The sequence below is a fragment of the Mytilus californianus genome, unplaced genomic scaffold (assembly GCF_021869535.1).
Source record: "Mytilus californianus isolate M0D057914Y unplaced genomic scaffold, xbMytCali1.0.p SCAF_7, whole genome shotgun sequence".
Taxonomy (NCBI): Eukaryota; Metazoa; Mollusca; class Bivalvia; order Mytilida; family Mytilidae; genus Mytilus; species Mytilus californianus.
This window is the reverse complement of record NW_026262723.1, coordinates 68,481,081-68,501,272: the sequence shown is the minus strand read 5'-3', so window position 1 is coordinate 68,501,272 and position 20,192 is coordinate 68,481,081. Positions and strand designations below refer to the sequence as shown.

General features: G+C 33.5%; 1 protein-coding gene across 1 annotated transcript in view; it reads right to left on the bottom strand.

The window, feature by feature from the left end:
- LOC127709513 (heparan-sulfate 6-O-sulfotransferase 3-B-like) overlaps positions 1-20,192 on the bottom strand; it is a 31,468-nt gene that overhangs the window by 3,068 nt on the left and 8,208 nt on the right. Inside the window, exons 3-5 of the mRNA XM_052215117.1 lie at positions 15,702-16,251; positions 6,441-6,495; positions 4,574-4,824 (exon numbers count right to left, since the gene is read on the bottom strand). Coding sequence (XP_052071077.1) covers positions 4,574-4,824; positions 6,441-6,495; positions 15,702-16,251 — 856 coding nt within the window. The remainder of the gene's footprint in view (positions 1-4,573; positions 4,825-6,440; positions 6,496-15,701; positions 16,252-20,192) is intronic.

The following is a 20,192-nucleotide window of genomic DNA, read 5'->3' as shown; positions in this document are numbered from 1 at the left end:
AAGTAAATTATAGTCAATTATCAGTCCAGTTGTTATGTTTGTCTACTTTCTATACGACTACTAGTAAGACTTGTCACACTAACTATAGAACGACTGCAACTGCGGCCAAGCTTAGCGTAAGGTTGTGCGACATAATCAGTCAAACAAACTTTATTAGATCAACTCGTTAAGGAACGATCGTTGTCATTGGTCAATTCAAACCTTCGACTTCAAATAAACTTTGAATCCCCTCCTAAGTACACCTGTGAAGAAAAAAAAAAACACGCACGTACCATAAACGATCGAAAGTTGAATGGACTGATCACGTACAGGATTGTGTACTTGATTATCACATGGCAATTCTAAATTATATACATCTGCATGTAAAATTTATCTATTATAATATTATAATTTAGTGCAATAGTTCTAAGGTCCTTAATTGTTTTCAATGCGAAGTATTGAATCCAACTGTCTCCTCTCATGTAGTTCTGGACTAACCCCGTGTACCTTTTCTATCTGTAAGATATATATACATCAGTATGTGTTTGCAATGAAACCAAATTAGTAAATATGAATGAAATGCCAGGCTCGATGCTGTTTGATAAACGTAAATGAGACCACAATTAACTACACAAATAACCAAATTACATAATAAAGCTATTGCACGATTTTACAGTAATATATAGGTTTGTGAAATAAACTGTTCACTATTCATATTCTATCGTCAGTATACCACAGCCTTCCTCCTCGACCGTTAAACTAGGCTCACGTCATGATGATACGATGCTTTCGGTCCGCAATTTGCTTTTTGTCCGCTTTTGCTTTTTGTTCGATAATTTTGCTTTTTGTCCGACACTTTTGCTTTTTGTCCGTTGCTTTCGGTCCGTTTTGCTCGTACAGACAAAAAGCAAAAGTGTCGGACCAAAAGCAAAATTATCGGACAAAAAGCAAAAGCGGACAAAAAGCAAATTGCGGATCGAAAGCACCGTATCACACGTATAGTAAACCTTTTTTTTTTTATAAATACGAAACTACATAGAAATATTAAAATGGAATCTCAATGACTAGTTATAAATGATAACTTAAATCTGGGACATAACATATTTACTTGTCCCACCTTAAATTTACATCATTGCATTGCATAATCCAGTAACTTTTAAAAACACGGAAGGTTGGGGTTTTATGGATTTGCCTTGGGAAAGTGTGATTTTTTTTCTGATTCAGTTTACTCTGGGACATAATACATTTTAGTATAACATTCCCAGGTTTACTTGATTTTGAAAAAAAACACCCAAAATTCTAGCTAAATTCAAAGCAGGTAACAATGCTTTGTTAAGAGAAAAATGGAGATGAAAAAACATTGGCCGCAGTGTTACTTTATGTAACTCCGGCGATATAGGTGATGAATTTATAATTATTTGTTTTGCTGTTCTCGGTTAAAAAACAAACGTAAATTGTATATTGTAAATATTTACATCGAAGAACAAGTATTATGTCAATTAACTCACTGTTTGGTAATGAAAAACAATCAGTTTAAAGAAAGTGTGTTTATTCAGTAAATGTATTAATAAAAAGGTGAGTCCCTCCTTGTACATGTATTTTTACAGTTTATTATACATGTGTAATTGTGTACTTCATTTTAAATGAGCATACTATATTTGTTTACCTACAATTTTATGTTTCTCAGTAAATTTATATTTAGTTTTTGGAGAATAAAATATCCATTTTTTTTTATTTTAGTTCATTTATATGTTTTGGAGTTTAGTGTGACGTCCATTTTTACTGAACTAGCACACAATTTTATTTAGGGGTCAGCTGAGGACCACCTCCGGGTGCGGGATTTTCTCGCTGCATTGAAGACCCATTGGTGGCCTTCGGCTGTTTTCTGCTCTTTGGTCGGGTTGTTGTCTCTTTGACATATTCCCCATTTCCATTCTCAATTTTACTTTCTACATGTACTACCAGTATTCTACATCTGAATCCGCTAATGAATTTTCTTTGAATTCTTTGTTTTGATAACATTGTGACTTGTACATTTTAACCACGGCATATAACAGAAATTTTATTTTACTAGGTAATAACTCCTTAGAGACATTAAAAGAGAATTCATTCATAATCAATTGTGTATATATTGTGCTCTATTCTTCCGGTAGGTTCATCTTAGTGTAAAATAAAAAGACAAATAACCATTCAATTAAAATCAAAACAGTCCTTTTAAATTGTTCCCTATAAACTACGACATTTCTCATAAGTATTTATTTATTTTTTAATTCCACACATGCAGAAGCAAAATCTCCTCCAGTGTTACATTTCAACCCATTTTTACACAGACATGCCTTCAATTCATTTTATTTTCGTATTAACCATGATAGTACATTCCATAGTACGTCAATTTTGTTCATTCACTTGCAAAATACGATAATTAGGTCTTTCCACTTTCCCGTGGAAAGACCTATTGGTTTTGTTCTGATTATTTTTTTTTTCTTCCGCCAAATTATTTTCTTGCGCTGTATTTTTGTTTCATTAGACGTCGCTTAGTTTTTTTGTATATAATATCATACAGTCTATACGCTTTTGAAACTGACCCTGTTTAACCGAACACTTTTCTGTGTAAGAGTTATCTCCCCGAACACTGTTTTTCTTGTTATGAGATCTCCTTCGTAAAAGAAAGCGACAAATTTATTTTTCCAAAATGCTCATTATATCCTCAGGATGTTACGTTTTATTTTGACCGAAGCTATCCGGGGACTCCATATGAGTGTTATTCCCCCTTATGTATTTCATTTAAGTGATATGCATTTCTAACTGGTAAACCATAAGTGATAGAGACCTAAGGTCTATTGATTTGAGGTCCTTGATCCAAAAAAAAGAAAAGAAAATTAAGTCAAGATCAGAGGTCAAGGTCATATTCTAAATTCAGATTTGGCTTAATTTCACTTCTTTTCAAAAACCATATAAGATATCGACAACATATTTTTACTAAATTGTTAGAAGCGACATGTCGTAACACATACATTTTGGTTGAAAAGGTACGCCATTGTTTTTCTTATTAACTGTACTCTTTCCGGTGCAAAGGTAAAATATAATATGGAGGACAACTAGGAACACTAATGCACCCTACTTTGTGATTAAAATAACTCTAAATATTACTTCCATGATTAAACTGATAAAACTAGACAAATGGGTAACATTAACATTAAATTGGAGTTTTCTCACCTCTTAGATTTAAAATTACGCGTATGGTGATATAACTCATTCACCATATATAATAAAGACCTAGTGTCTTATGATTTTAGGTCCTTGATTTATGACCTTCAAATTGAGCTCAAGGTCATTGGTAAATTTGACGTTCTAGATTTTGACCTTTGCTTTTACTTCATATGTATACATGATAAAGCCATGGGACTTTATGCATTAAGTTGCAAGCCATATGACCTTGGAAAAGCCAACCGGAAGTGACCTTGTGTAAACCGGAAGTAGCTATTTTTTGTACTTGTGTAATGTAAAAGTATATAGAACCATATATTTTTGGAATCAGTGTCGGGTAAACTATCAAATAATACCGGAAGTGACATTTTTCAAACCGGAAGTAACAAATTATCTTCCTTTTTAAAAAAAAAATGTCTAGAAACCATTTTTTTTTTAAACCGGCGTACAATAAGCTATCATTTGACGCTGGAAATAACATTTTAAACCGAATTTTAATATTTTTGTATCAAAATAGATCTTTTCGGGTGGAAAGACCTTCAATTGTTCTCTGAACAATTGGTTTTTAATTGTCATTGTTTTGTTTCTATCTTTCGGTGAATGAATGGGACAATTTGTTTCGTTTGTGATACGTTATTTATGAATGACCAAACGCTTAGCTACTGTATGTTCGTTTTATAGAATGAAAACAAAAGAGAAATGTGCAACCCATCATGAATTATTATTATTATGAGATTTTTATTACATGTAACCACGACCATAGATACAATAGCCAATGGCTATTATATCTATGCTACGACATTATCAGGACATTAACCTAGGATATAATTGTATCCCGTCAGTGTGAAAGAAATTTAAAAGTGGCTCATGTATTTAATAAATTTATCCGTATAAAAACTTTTTACTATTTTCTGACTAACAGGCTATCTATTCCTTCACTACCGGCGACCCTGTGAAGCCCAGGGTACGAAGATTAACATGTCATAATACCTTAAAGGTAATAATATATATCTAATATTAACTTATCTAAATTGTCTGACCACCTTATACTGATAAGAAAACATATTAACAAGACCATGGCCTTTGCATGTAAACTAACATTCTATACAATGCTGACTGGCTTGATACTCCTTAAGCTATGTAATCAGCCAGTTCAGACAAATGACCAGGCAACCAATATAATTAACACCATTGTTAACCTACATTCGATAAAATCAGTAAACTTCTCAAGCCTTAGAGAAATTGTACAACATCTTAAATCAAAAAGTGTGAAAACATCAAACCAATATCTATTTCTTATGATATTAGCCCTTTCAGGCGACACAGAGCTAAACCCAGGTCCTAGAACACCTAAATGGCCCTGTGGTACATGTGAAAAAGCAGTTACCTGGAGCCAAAAAGCTATCTGTTGTGATACATGTAACATCTGGTACCATGCAAACTGCCAAGGCATGCCATCCCTAAACTTCAAATGCTTGGACTCATTAAATTTATCCTGGCATTGCATACAATGCGGAATGCCAAACTTTTCATCATCAATATTCGACTTATCATCACTTGAAACATCTAATTCATTTGATCCCCTAGAAGACCAATCAGTTGGAAATTTAAACTTACAACCTGCAGCATCTTCAACACCTAAAAAACAGGTATTCAAGAGAACTTGTTGTAAAAAAGAAACACCTCTAAAAATATTGAACATCAATTTCCAATCTATTAAAAATAAACAACAAGAATTACAAGAAATCTTGATATCAACTAAACCTGACATCATCATAGGTACTGAAACCTGGCTCAATAAAGACATATTATCATCTGAATTCTTTCCAGTGATAGACTATACTGTATATAGGAAAGATCGACCTCCAAGCACTAACAATCTTAGCTATGGGGGTGTACTTGTTGCAATAACAACAAACCTTCTTTCCGAAGAAATCAGAGATCTACAAACAGACTCTGAATCCATATGGGTACAAATAAACATGACAAATGCCAGAAAGTTAATTGTTGGAAGTTACTATCGACCCCCATCTGATAATGGCACATCCATAGAACAACTGAAAACCTCACTAGATCGTATCAACCAAAATGCAAAATCAACTATCAATCTTGGTGGCGACTTTAACCTTGGTCATATAAACTGGGATATCCCATGCACCATTCCCAGCAAACCAGATATCAAACTTCATGAACAACTTCTAAACATCATTAACGAACATTCACTTGAGCAGATTGTAAAAAAACCCACAAGGGGAGACAGAACACTTGATCTCATACTAACAAACATACCAAGCATAGTAAACAAAGTGGAAACTATGCCCCCTATCGGAAATGCAGACCACGATATCGTCTATGCAGAATGTGCACTATCTTTGAAACGAAATAAGAAAATAACCCGAAAAACAAACCAGTATAAAAAAGCTAACTGAGAAAACATCAAGGAAGACGTGAATAAACTAACACAAGATATTAAAGGTCATTACCATAGTTCATCCACTAATGACCTCTGGAAACATTCACTGACAGACTACTTACATCAGTCAAGAAAAACATTCCCCAGAAGACAATCACAAACAAGAAAAAACTACCCTGGGTTGATAACATATTAAAAATTATGAAAAATAAAGTTAAAAGACTACATAAAAAGAGCAAAAATGGTCCAGAACAAATGAAAAAATATAAAAACCTGAAAAGAACATTACAACGAGAAATGCGTAATGCCTACTGGAACTACATTGAAAAAATGATATTTGACCTACCAGTAGAAGAACCAGATAACAACATCAGACAAAAACAACCAAAGAACTTCTATACATACATTAAAAGCATGAAAAATGACAACACAGGTATCTCTTCACTAAGAAAAGATGGCAAACTAACATACATCACATCAGAAAAAGCTAACATCTTAAGCAGTCAGTTTCAAAAGGCATTCTCCGAAGAAACATCAAGTGAGCCCATACCGGATAAGGGGAATCATCATATCCAAATATGAAAAACATCACTATTTCAAAAAACGGTGTCATAAAATTATTGAACAAGATTAACCCAAATAAAGCAACTGGCCCAGACCAAATCTGCGGAAAAGTACTAAAAGAGCTAAGTAATGACATCTCAACCGCAATAACATACATATTTCAGAAATCACTAGACACAGGAAAAATCCCAGACGATTGGAAACACGCAAATGTTTGTCCCGTATTCAAAAAAGGAGATAAACACAACGCAATAAATTACAGACCTATTTCACTCACCTGCATACTCTGTAAAATCATGGAACATATTATAGCCAGTAGTATGATGGATCATCTAGAAAATAATAACATCTTATACGACCTTCAACATGGATTTCGATCATCAAGATCATGTGAAACTCAGTTGGTATCATTCATACAAGAACTTGCAAAAAACAACGACAATATCATCCAAACCGACATAATTGTGATGGACTTTGCCAAAGCATTTGACAAAGTTCCTCACAAAAGACTTCTCTCTAAACTAAAATATTATGGCATTGAATACAACACCTTAAAATGGATAGAAGATTTCCTTACATCCCGTACACAAACAGCCATTATTGATGGTGTACAGTCTGACAAAATAAATGTAACATCTGGCGTTCCCCAATGCACAGTTTTGGGTCCTATCCTGTTCTTTGTGTACATAAATGACTTCCATGAATATATGAAACACAGCACCTTACGATTATTTGCAGATGACAGCATAATTTATAAAACAATAAGAAACAAAGAAGACACTCAAAAACTGCAAGAAGATCTAACATTAGCAGCAAAATGGGAGAAGGACTGGCTCATGTCATTCCATCCAGACAAGTGCTCAATCCTTCAGATAACAACAAAGAAACCCCCAATAAATTTTGATTACACATTCCACCATCATATACTGCAAAAAGAAAAATCCACAAAATATCTTGGTGTAACAATACAAACAGACTTAAAATGGAACAAACATATTAATAATATTACAGCTTCAGCCACACAAAAGCTAAACTTTATCAAGAGAAATCTAAAGGTCAATTCCAAAACAGTAAAAGAAAGAGCATATACATCACTGGTCAGACCTGAGCTTGAATACAGTAGCTGCGTCTGGGACCCTCATACCAAATCTCAAACACACCAACTCGAAATGGTCCAGCGCAGGGCAGCTAGGTACACTTGCAACAGATACCCTAACACCAGCTCCGTCAATGAAATGCTACAAACTCTAAACTGGACAACCCTAAAAAAAGGCGAATAAGATCACGCATCATCTTTTTCTATAAAATAATACACCATCTTGTAGCTATTTATCCAACAAACTTGCTCGTCCAATCTGACACAAGAACATTCAAGACAAAATCCACACAATCATTCCTACAGACCAATACAAACATCTAAAGACTCATACAAGTACTCATTTTATCCTAGAACAATATTACAATGGAACCTTCTACCTGTAGCTGCAGTAAAATGTACTACACTAGACTGTTTCCGAGAACAGATCCCAATATCTGTTCTCAACAAACACCTACACATTTAAATTAATATTACGATGTATATAGTTTTAACCAAAATGTATAGTACAAAACAGAAGAAAAAGAAAATAACTTTGAACTTTTATTTGTATATATTTAACTGTAAATATAGAAATTATATATCCCACGCACGCGCGGCATAGTGAAATCAGTGCCCGGCACGTTATCATCAGTATGTTGGAGTGCTGAACTATAAAGAAGAAAAGTGGTACATGTATTTATCCTTATATTTTTCATAATCTGGTACATGATTATTGCGTTGTTTCATAAAGAACATTACTAAATAAAAAAATATCACAAGGATAATCTTTCGACCCCACTATTTGAAAATCAGACAAATCATTTACCAACATTTATTTTAATTCTTTTTACGTTCGTAGTAAAACATAGTACATTCCATTGTCGGTTCACGTGCACACTACGATTGTTGTTGTATTTGAATCTTTCGGCCAATGAAATGGTATGGAAAGCCTCAGCTGTCATATATTAGAGATTTACAAAACGTTATGCTGAAGCTTAAAATGTAAAGTTAAGACAGCGTGATGTTGAATTGATTCACCAAAATGCTAACTCTAAATTACAATATGCTAAGTTGAATTGCGCAATGTTGACTTGCAATGACAAGTGCTTTAGTCGTGATAGTATAATGATAAGTCACGATGTTGTGATGATATGCCAAACACGCGTAACGTTGGGTTTAAAGTACATGATGTAAAGTTGACGTTGCATGATGTTAGCTTGCAGATTGATACTGCTCAGTCATCCATATCGACAGCTATGATAACAAATAAAATGAATAGCTAAAATGTATGGTGCTGACTTGTTATTTATAAATGTTGAGCTGAGATAGTACGATGTTATATCATTGTGATATTACGATTGGTCTATCATGCAATCTGTTGATTTACAACACCATGATGCACAGTTGAAAGTACATGATGTTAAGTTAAGATAACACGATGCTACACCACTATATTGAAACGAAAGGTTTACCATATAATTTGTTGACTTAAAACAACACGATGCAACGTGTTAAGCTAAGATGCTCACTGGAAACTACAGGACGTACAGTTGAAATTTTGTAATGCTAAGCTACGATAGCACGATGTTATATCCTTATAATGTCACAATAGGCTTATTATACAATTTGCTCATTTAAAACTACACAACGTACAGTTGAAAGTACGTGATGTTAAGCTTAGATAGCACGTTGTTATATCATTAGAATGTCACGATAGGCTTACCACACGATATGCTCGTTTAAAACTACACGACGTACAGTTGAATGTACGTAATGTTGAGCTATGATAGCAATATCTTATATCATAATAATATCACAATAGGCTTGCCATACAATATGCTCATTCAAAACTACACGACGTACAGTTGAAAGTACGTGTTGTTCAGCTACGATAGCACGATTTTATATCATTATAATGTCACGATAGGCTTATTATACAATTTGCTCATCTAAAATTACTCCACGTACAGCTGAAAGTACGTGGTGTTAAGCTAAGATAGCACTTTGTTATATCATTAGAATGTCACGATAGGCTTACCACACGATATGCTCATTTAAAACTACATGATTTTCAGTTGAAACTAGGTGATGTTATGCTAAGATAGCATGTTGTTATATCATTTGAATGTCACGATAGGCTTACCCTACAATATGCTCATTTAAAACTACACAACGTACAGTTGAAAGTATGTAATGTTGAGCTATGATAGCACGATGTTATATCATAATAATATCACGATAGGCTTGCCATACAATATGCTCATTCAAAACTACACGACGTACAGTTGAAAGTACGTGTTGTTGAGCTAAGATAGCACGATGTTATATCATTATGACGTCACGAGAGGCTTATCATACAATGTGTTGACTTGAAACTACACGATGTAAATTTGAAGTAGTTTGGTCTTGACTTGAAACAGTAAAATGTTAAGTTATAAAAACAGAACTTAAAGTCAAAATAAAACAATGATAGGATGACATATACTTGTGCAGAATTGAAGATTTTTGGTGTTGACTTCGAATATAGTACAAATATTAGATCGTTTTATGTTAAATTGAAAGACAATAATGATGCGTAAAACATTACAGAATTATGTGAATTGAAACTGCAATTCTATGGAAAAGAATGAGGGACAAATCCCCAGGATTTTTTCTTCTTCATTTGCAAGTTCGGCGGCAAAATGATATACAAAGAAAGTTTTCCATAAATTGATAAAGCAAAAGAATTACCCATCGCTATATATTACACTTGAATATAGTTTTGCCGTATATTTTACATGTTTTGTTTGGATTTTTTTTTTTTTATGATTAAAAACCAGACTTTTTTTATGAACAATATTTAAGAAAATATTTATCTATGTTGTGTGTTAATATATACAACATAATATTGTGCTTATAAGACTCATGATTGTGAGGGTCAAATTTTACTCATATAAAATCACATCTATGTAAGAGTTAGCGGAGAATTTGTATTTACCACTCCCGTTTTCCACGATATAAAACATAAGAATCTGGAGTCTTAATCTTAAAAAAACAAAGATCAACTGATATGACAAATAATACGATTATAGCGCAGGACTGAGAATGTGACCCCCGGTCTTGTTAGAGGTATCTGAAAATTTGAATTTTCTTTTCCATGAAATAAAACAAAAGAATCTGGACTTAATCAAAAGCGATGCGATTACGATTTCCATAGAATGTCAGAGACATTGTGTCGACTAGTTCGTTGAAAATTCGGCTAGGCAAGTAAAGTATGTCTTGTAACAAAGAAGGGTTTATTCATATTCATATCACACTTACATGTTCTCGTCCTGATATGCATGTAATATTTGCCACTGTACGTAAAACGCACCCCTTTTCCCCGAAATAAAACCAAAAAATCTGGACTTAATCAAAACCGATGCTATTTGGATTTCCATAGATTGTCAGAGTCGGTTTGTCAACTAGTTTGTTAAAAATTCGGCTAAGCAAGCAAAATATGTCTTGTACAGAGCCAAGATTTATTCATATTCATATTACACTTACATATTCTAGTCCTTATAGACATGTAATATTTGCCACTGTACACTAAATACAAATACATTTTCATCAATTCTTTTTTATGAAAAGGAGCCTATCTTAAGCACGTTCATCGATTTGACACCCTGTAGTTCATGTTTTTTTTGGGATTTCCTCGAAAATTATAACACATTCCTTCTTTATTTGCAAAATCGCCAAGTGACGGTTGCCACATATGAAACAGGATCTGCTTACCCTTCTGGAGCACCTGAGATCACCCCTTTTTTGAGGGTTTCGTGATGCTCAGTTTTTGGTTTTCTATATGTTGCGCTTAATATACTGTTGTTTGGTTTTTTATCTTTTTTCTCTCGTTTATTTCGGCTCATGAGTTTTTGTCATGACATTGTCAGTTTGGTTAAGATTTTTACTATCCCTTTTGTATCTTTCGCCTTCTTTTATCCATTTTTGTGTATTTTTTTTTTCGATTCTCCCCTCCCCCTGAACAGTATAATAGATAGATAAATGAAAACAGAAACCCTTTTCAACAAAAGGAGATCTACAAGTAACTCGACGTGACCGAAATTGTAAATTTCTTCCTCATTAGACATATTGCCCTTGGGGTAGATCGAGTGTCTTCCGCCATCTTAGGGAGCTACCATGTGATTTTTATTGGGGGCTAGAATGAAATTTGAAAAAAGGCAGGACAGGAATTTTGTGTAAAATAAAGGCAGGATGAGCAACTTGGCAAAAAAAAGGCAGGATGACAATTTATGTAAAAACAAGAGGCTCTCAAGTGCCTGAATCGCTCACCTGTATTTCAGAAGAGAAGATTTTTAAATGTTAGCAAACTTGATGAACAAATTGTGTAAAATTGTCTTTAAAGGGCAATAACTCCTTAAGGGGTCAATTGACTATTTTGGTCATATTAACTTTTTTGTAGATCTTACTTTGCTGAACATTATTGCTGCTTACAGTTTATATATATCTATAATGATATTCAAAATAATAACAAAAAACTGCAAAATTTTGTTAAAACTACCAATTCGGTGGCAGCAACCCAACAATGGGTTGTTCGATTCGTCTGATAATTTCAGGGCCGATAGATCTTTACCAATTAAACAATTTTTCCCCATGTCACATTTGCTCTAAAAGCTTTAGTTTTTGAGATATAAGCCAAAAACTGCATTTGACCCCTATGTTCTATTTTTAGCCATGGCGGCCATGTTTGTCGATGGATCAAAACTTCGGATACAATATATAAACTAGATACCCTAAGGAACATTTAGTTAAAGTTTGAAGGTATTTGGCCCAGTAGATTCAGAGGAGAAGATTTTTGAAATAGTTTACGACGACCGACGACGACAGACGACGGACGACGACGGACGCCAAGTGATGGCATAAGCTCACATGGGGCCCGAAGGGCCCCGGTGAGCTAAAAAGTCAGAATAAACTAATAAAAAAAAGCAGGACCGAATAGAGTGAAAAATAAAAAGGCAGGACAGAGATTACAACTAAAAAAAAGGCAGGACAAAATTTTTCGTCCTAGCACCCCCCCCTAAAAATCACATGGTAGCTCCCTTAGATTCTCATATAACTCAACACAATCGGTCTAGATCGAAAAAAATATACACATTTTGAGAGAGGAATGTTATTCATATGTAGTACTTTTCATCTTGATGAAGAAAATTGTGAGATTTATCTGATTAAAACGACTATTTGTTGTTGAATAAAAGAACGTTTTTGCATATTTTTTTTTATTTTTTGCCATGGCATTGTGAGTCTGTTTTCGACTTATGAGTTAGAAATCCCTTTGGCATATTTCGTCTCTAATGATGGAATGTGTAGGGACTTTATCTATTTTGTTTTGTAGACAGAAAACGAGTCTCGTGATCCCAATTTTTATTTTTATTTTCTAACATTGAGTTTTCCATGTATAGTTTATACAAAATCTGACAATACTGCATAACCTGTAGCGTGCAAAATATACTGTGGCCCAAACTTTTTATTATGTTTTTCAAAAAAGAATAAACTACATTTTGGCAAATGATAAACCGATTTTAATTTAGACCACACCCATGAAATCCATAAGAGAGAGAGAAACTGTTGATACCAAAATAATTCATGGACTTTAACAATTTTTACAGATTTTTGATTTTTTTCTTTTTCTTTGAAAACACATATAGATAGAGAGAAGCTGTAAAGAACCAAGAAAATCACTATGGACAAGAAAATAAGTGACGGAAATCATTAATTGGCTTCTTATTATAAGTTTTAGGGGTCATTGTCCATTAATGACTTTACAATTTAAAAAAAATAAAATATTCTCCGAGTGGATATATACACACACCTGGGTACTATCTTACTTGGTCCTGGAAAAATGGTTGGCACTGCTGTAAATGATGTATTTTTTTTGAAAGTTGACGATTTAGACTGGAGGCTCTAGGTCAAATTTCATTAGGTTTCATATAGACCATGTATGAGCGAAAAGTAACAGAATCTACCATACTTTATGTTTGGGTTGGCCCCATGCAGTAGGATTCAATCACCTATTAATTCTTTTTGTTTTATTTCGTGGAAAAGAAAATTCAAATTTTCAGATACCTCTAAACAAGGCCGGGGGTGGGTGTCACGTTCTCATATAGCTCTGACCCTCTCAGTCCTACGCTTTACAGTATTATTTGTCATATCAGTTGATCTTTGTTTTTTAAGATTAAGACTCCAGATTCTTATGTTTTATTTCGTGGAAAACGGGAGAGGTAAATACAAATTCTCCGTTAACTCTTACATAGATGTGATTTTATATGAGTAAAATTTGACCCTCACAGTCATGAGTCTTATAAGCACAATATTATGTTGTATATATTAACACACAACATAGATAAATATTTTCTTAAATATTGTTCATAAAAAAAAGTCTGGTTTTTAATCATAAAAAAAAAATCCAAACAAAACATGTAAAATATACGGCAAAACTATATTCAAGTGTAATATATAGCGATGGGTAATGCTTTTGCTTTATGAATTTGTGGAAAACTTTCTTTGTATATCATTTTGCCTCCGAACTTGAAAATGAAGAAGAAAAAATCCTGGGGATTTGTCCCTCATTCTTTTCCATAGAATTGCAGTTTCAATTCACATAATTCTGTAATGTTTTACGCATCATTATTGTCTTTCAATTTAACATAAAACGATCTAATATTTGTACTATATTCGAAGTCAACACCAAAAATCTTCAATTCTGCACAAGTATATGTCATCCTATCATTGTTTTATTTTGACTTTAAGTTCTGTTTTTATAACTTAACATTTTACTGTTTCAAGTCAAGACCAAACTACTTCAAATTTACATCGTGTAGTTTCAAGTCAACACATTGTATGATAAGCCTCTCGTGACGTCATAATGATATAACATCGTGCTATCTTAGCTCAACGACACGTACTTTCAACTGTACGTCGTGTAGTTTTGAATGAGCATATTGTATGGCAAGCCTATCGTGATATTATTATGATATAACATCGTGCTATTATAGCTCAACATCACATACTTTCAACTGTACGTTGTGTAGTTTTAAATGAGCATATTGTATGATAAGCCTATCGTGACATTCAAATGATATAACAACATGCTATCTTAGCATAACATCACCTAGTTTCAACTGAAAATCATGTAGTTTTAAATGAGCATATCGTGTGGTAAGCCTATCGTGACATTCTAATGATATAACAAAGTGCTATCTTAGCTTAACACCACGAACTTTCAGCTGTACGTGGTGTAATTTTAGATGAGCAAATTGTATAATAAGCCTATCGTGACATTATAATGATATAACATCGTGCTATCGTAGCTGAACAACACGTACTTTCAACTGTACGTCGTGTAGTTTTGAATGAGCATATTGTATGGCAAGCCTATCGTGATATTATTATGATATAAGATATTGCTATCATAGCTCAACATTACGTACATTCAACTGTACGTCGTGTAGTTTTAAACGAGCATATCGTGTGGTAAGCCTATCGTGACATTATAAGGATATAACATCGTGCTATCGTAGTTTAGCATTACAAAATATCAACTGTACGTCCTGTAGTTTCCAGTGAGCATCTTAGCTTAACACGTTGCATCGTGTTGTTTTAAGTCAACAAATTGTATGGTAAACCTTTCGTTTCAATATAGTGGTGTAGCATCGTGTTATCTTAACTTAACATCATGTACTTTCAACTGTGCATCATGGTGTTGTAAATCAACAGATTGCATGATAGACCAATCGTAATATCACAATGATATAACATCGTACTATCTCAGCTCAACATTTATTAATAACAAGTCAGCACCATACATTTTAGCTATTCATTTTATTTGTTATCATAGCTGTCGATATGGATGACTAAGCAGTATCAATCTGCAAGCTAACATCATGCAACGTCAACTTTACATCATGTACTTTAAACCCAACGTTACGCGTGTTTGGCATATCATCACAACATCGTGACTTATCATTATACTATCACGACTAAAGCACTTGTCATTGCAAGTCAACATTGCGCAATTCAACTTAGCATATTGTAATTTAGAGTTAGCATTTTGGTGAATCAATTCAACATCACGCTGTCTTAACTTTACATTTTAAGCTTCAGCATAACGTTTTGTAAATCTCTAATATATGACAGCTGAGGCTTTCCATAAAATGGGACGTTACAAGTTGTTTGTTTGTGGTACGCCAATATGCAGTGTCTGAAAATTGACTTAAAGACAAAAAAATGAATTAATATGAGCAAGTTCATTGTTGAAGGCCGTACGGTGACCTATAGTTGTTAATTTCTGTGTCATTTGGTCTCTTGAGGCAATCATACCACATCTTTTTATAATAATTTATTGTTAAGATCGTTTCTAGAACAAATAAGTTAATCTGACAATATTTTATTAAAATCATTTCCTTTTTATGATTTATATATAATTAATCGTTCAAAAAAAAATTTCTTTGCGAATTCATACAACTTAATGTCTAAATCATTTAGCTGTTTAATTTTACTAATTTGTGCTTCAGTCAAACTGTAAATAGCATTTTCTGCATACGTGTTAGTGTGTTGCTCAAATAAATGTTTAAATCTTATATCAAATGTCATTTCAAAAAGAAGTTGTGTTTCTAGTTGATATTCCGTTAATCCAAAAAATGCCATGTTCTTTAAATTTTCTAAAGCACTTTTCAATATTTTTGTTTGTCTTTCTTTAGAAGTCATCCCAGTCGAATTATAACAGTTAACTAAACTTAGGTTAGCTAACATCCGGGTTTGTCGATTAATTGCTAGGTTCGATTTACAACCAATGAAATTTTCAAAGATTAATTTCTTCCATTTTTGTCCAGTATAACAAGACGGGACCTCTTTTGAAGATGCCTTCCGTCCATCGCAGAACAGCAAAGAAGGCCATGTCATCTCCTTTCGTTGAACTTCTTTCCATTCGCTGATATATCTTTTAACTGGGTCTCGTAAAATAGTTATGTAATGTAATCTGAAAAAAATTATGATTCTTTATCTAGGTTAAATACTATTGTTATTTGATAAGCATTGCGAATATTGTAAGTTCAGAATTTTTTGTATGCATTTTGTTTTTCGAATGTTGAAAGAGATTGTGGATGGGGTTTACAGAACAGACAATAATAGGCCTCAAAAAAGAAAAGATACTCTCCCAATCATTAACCTCTTGAATAAGGTAGACAAAATTGTGATTGAGATTATAACGATGTTATTAAAATATATTCCGGCCTGATACGAATATGAAAATTAGCCTTGCCCAAGACGTAATGAAAGCAAATAGTTTGCATAACAAAATATGGGAAAAAAATGTGAACATAGCTGAAAATAAATTTTCGCTAAGGAAATTTGCGCCAAAAAAAAAAAAAAAAAAAATAGAACTTTCAACAGGCGAAATGAAAATTCCGTCCGCAAACAATCTTCCTGATCCCTCCGAGAAAATCAAACGGTCGTCCCCGTCTTAAAATAACATAAGCTTTAAGAGACCTTATAAAAAAATATGATATTAATAATGAAAAATAGCATTATTGGTCTACAAACTGAAGTATTACAAAAGCAAGTATTTTTTTTCGTAAAGAAAATTAAAATGTGTGCGAAAAATTTAAATCAAAAGTTATATATTAGCTCGTCCTTAATGTGAATGCAATATTTGCTACTGGACGTTATAAGCAAGCAACAATCAATCACTCTTTGACACATCATAAATAGTCACGGAGATTTATAATCAAGACATTTGAAAAAATGCTTATTCCTAATTTTGAAATACTGAGCACATTCAAGTACATGTAATCAAAATATCGTGGTAAAATTTTATTTTATTTAATTTATTTTTATTATTTTTATTTACTTTATTTATTTTTGCTACCTGGACTGATCATTTAAGCGGGGTTTGTTTTATCGTATACGTGCTCAGCCTCATGACAATCTTATCTCATTTGATCCTTGGCCTATCAACATTCAAATAAAACAAAATAGCAATTTGGTGCTTCCGAAGAGCTTTTCTTGACAAGCTTTCTTCACAAACGCTCAAGCCCAACATATGAAAATCAGGGATGTATAAACACATAGGAAGGTTAGGAGCTCTATGACTAAAAGTGACCTAATAAGAAAAACCAAATTTATCTTATTCAACTTTGCCTGGGGGTGTTATTATGTAAATAGTTGTGTTTATCTCTGTACTTTTATTCATACACACTTTACAAAAATGTGTGAACCAGACTAATGTGTCTATTAAATGAATATATTTGAAAATAATAGTCTGTCTATATTAAAAAAAATACATCTCAGATATTATGTTTCAACTTGTAATAAGGGATTTTACAAAATCCCTAGCGATATTTTCTGTGATTTTATACGGAGGTCAGTTTGATCAAGAATCGAATTGTTTGAACCTGCAGATGACCAGACAACATTTTGTTTTTGAGTTAATTGCTAAGGAAGCCAACACGATTTTTGTAATTAGATGTAATTTTACATCCAGATAGTCAAAACTGAGATAAAATTGAGAATGGAAACGGGGATTGTGTCAAAGAGACAACAACCCGACCAAAGAGCAGAAAACAGCCCAGGCCACTAATTGGTCTTCAACACAGCGAGAAAATCCCGCACCCATAGGCGGGCTACAGCTGGCTCCTAAAAAAAATGTGTACTAGTTCAGCGAAAATGGACGTTACACTTAACTCCGAAACATATAAATGAATCAAAATAAAAAAAAAACATACAAGACTAACAAACGTCAGAGGCTCCTGACTTGGGACAGGCGCAAAAATCCGACAGGGTTAAACATGTTTTGTGAGATCTCAACCCTTCCCTTTACCTCTAGCCAATGTAGAATAAACAAACACACAGCAATACGCATAATAAACTCAGTTTAAAAGAAGTCCGAGTCCGATGTCAGAATAGGTAACAGAAGAAACTAAGCAAAATGACAATGATACATAAATTAACAAAGGACTACTAGCAGTTACTGACATGCCAGCTCCAGACCTCAATTAAACTGATAGAAAGATTATGTCTTCATCATATGAAAATCAAGCACAATCCCTTCCGCAGGGGTTTAGTATCATACCATCATAAAATATGAGAAGAGCATAACCGGTATCATGCCAACAACTGGTTTTAGAATACATGTGTTTATTTCCGATGCAAAGACCCTATGAGTGAATCAATGCTAATTAAAAAACCCATCTTTAATGACCTGACAACAGTATCGTAACTATATCCCTTCTGAATACTAAGTAAGTCTGTTTAAAGGTTTGGTTAGCTTTTGAGGTGACAAGGGGACGTCACAATCTAAAAATGGTTTTTATTCTTTCATTCACATAACGTTCACAGAATACAAGATGTAATGAATTCGTCTCAAATATGTAATATAACTGACAACTACTGATGTATATTATAGTGACCACACTGTATGCTTGCGTCTTGTACAACACTGATACAATTAATTTGATAAGAAAAGTCAGATTGCGATTCCCAGTGATGTGAATCCGGCGGCGATAGTAGATTATATTTTCATATTAAGCTTTGTATTTTAGTAGGTAAAATACCATGATGTTTCATACCTTATAAACATATTCCTTATGTTCTGACGTTTTTAGGAAACTGTAACCGGTATATGTGATCCCTGCAAGGGACAGACAGGGTTCATCTGACCTTGAACTTATTCCATGGATCAGTGATTAAGGATAAGTTTTCGTTGTAATTCCATATATAAGATACTAAAAGCAATATATCTAGTGTAAGATATTATTTTAAATTGTACGTTGTCAATCTGGCAGGGTTGACCTGACCTTAACCTCATTCATTGTCCATCGTTCAGCAATAGGGTTTTTGTTATTTGGTCTGTTTAATGGAAACTGTAAGCAATAAGGCAACTTTATTTGTTATATGAAATGCATGCAAAGTGTACATTTTCGACAGACAGGATTCATTTGACCTTTACCAATTTTCATGGTTCATTTGTCAAAATTAAGTTGTCACGTCCGCTTCTCAGATCAGTAGTCATGTCTGTCTGGCAGGGTTTATTTGACCATCACCTCATTTGCATGGATCATTGATAATGTTTGGTTTGTGTGATACGTGTAGTAGAACCTTTATCTTTTAAAACTTTCAACATAAGATAAATCATTATCAGTAGAGCAGGCGAGACATCTTAGCATGTGCACACTTGTTGAACGTATTACGCCTATTTCCAAGACAATTTTCTGGAATAACCGTCGTCAGGTGCAAACTATATATCAGGTTTAATGGTGTCTTTTAGACATTTTACCAATCGGCATCTAGTGGTACTCTAAATTTTTATAATGTATCATTTATGTAAGTGTATGTGTTTTGATAGCAGTATGATATAAATAAGGAGATGTGGACAATGACACAACTATATCTTAAGACCAAAGGTCAAGGATGTTACTCATACGACCTTCAACAATGCGAAATCGCATATCCGTAAATTAATTTATTAAAGGTGCCGAGATGATACAATTTGAAACAATTCAAATTGTATCAAGATTGAAAGATTATGTCCTCATCATATGAAAGATAAGTCAGATTGCGATTGCAAGTGATGCGAATCCGGTGGCATCTTCAACTTCAGGGAGATTAGGGAAACAGTGTTCAACCATACAAAAACATTAAAAATAAGCTTATTACATTTACGTTGCATGCTGCAAATAGAAAAATAAAAAGATGTGGTATGCTTGATCTTTACTAGAGACCAAATGACATGGAAATTAACAACTATAGATCACCGTATACCAAGATATAAAAAAAGGCCTAAATTATACTATAACAATAAATGAAAAACAGTTATGACCTAAAGCAGTCAAAGACAAACAAAAACAAATCCTATATCCTAAGTGGGAGTGCTCTGATATATAACGGAGGATCATACCTGTACAGAACAGAACAAACACTGGA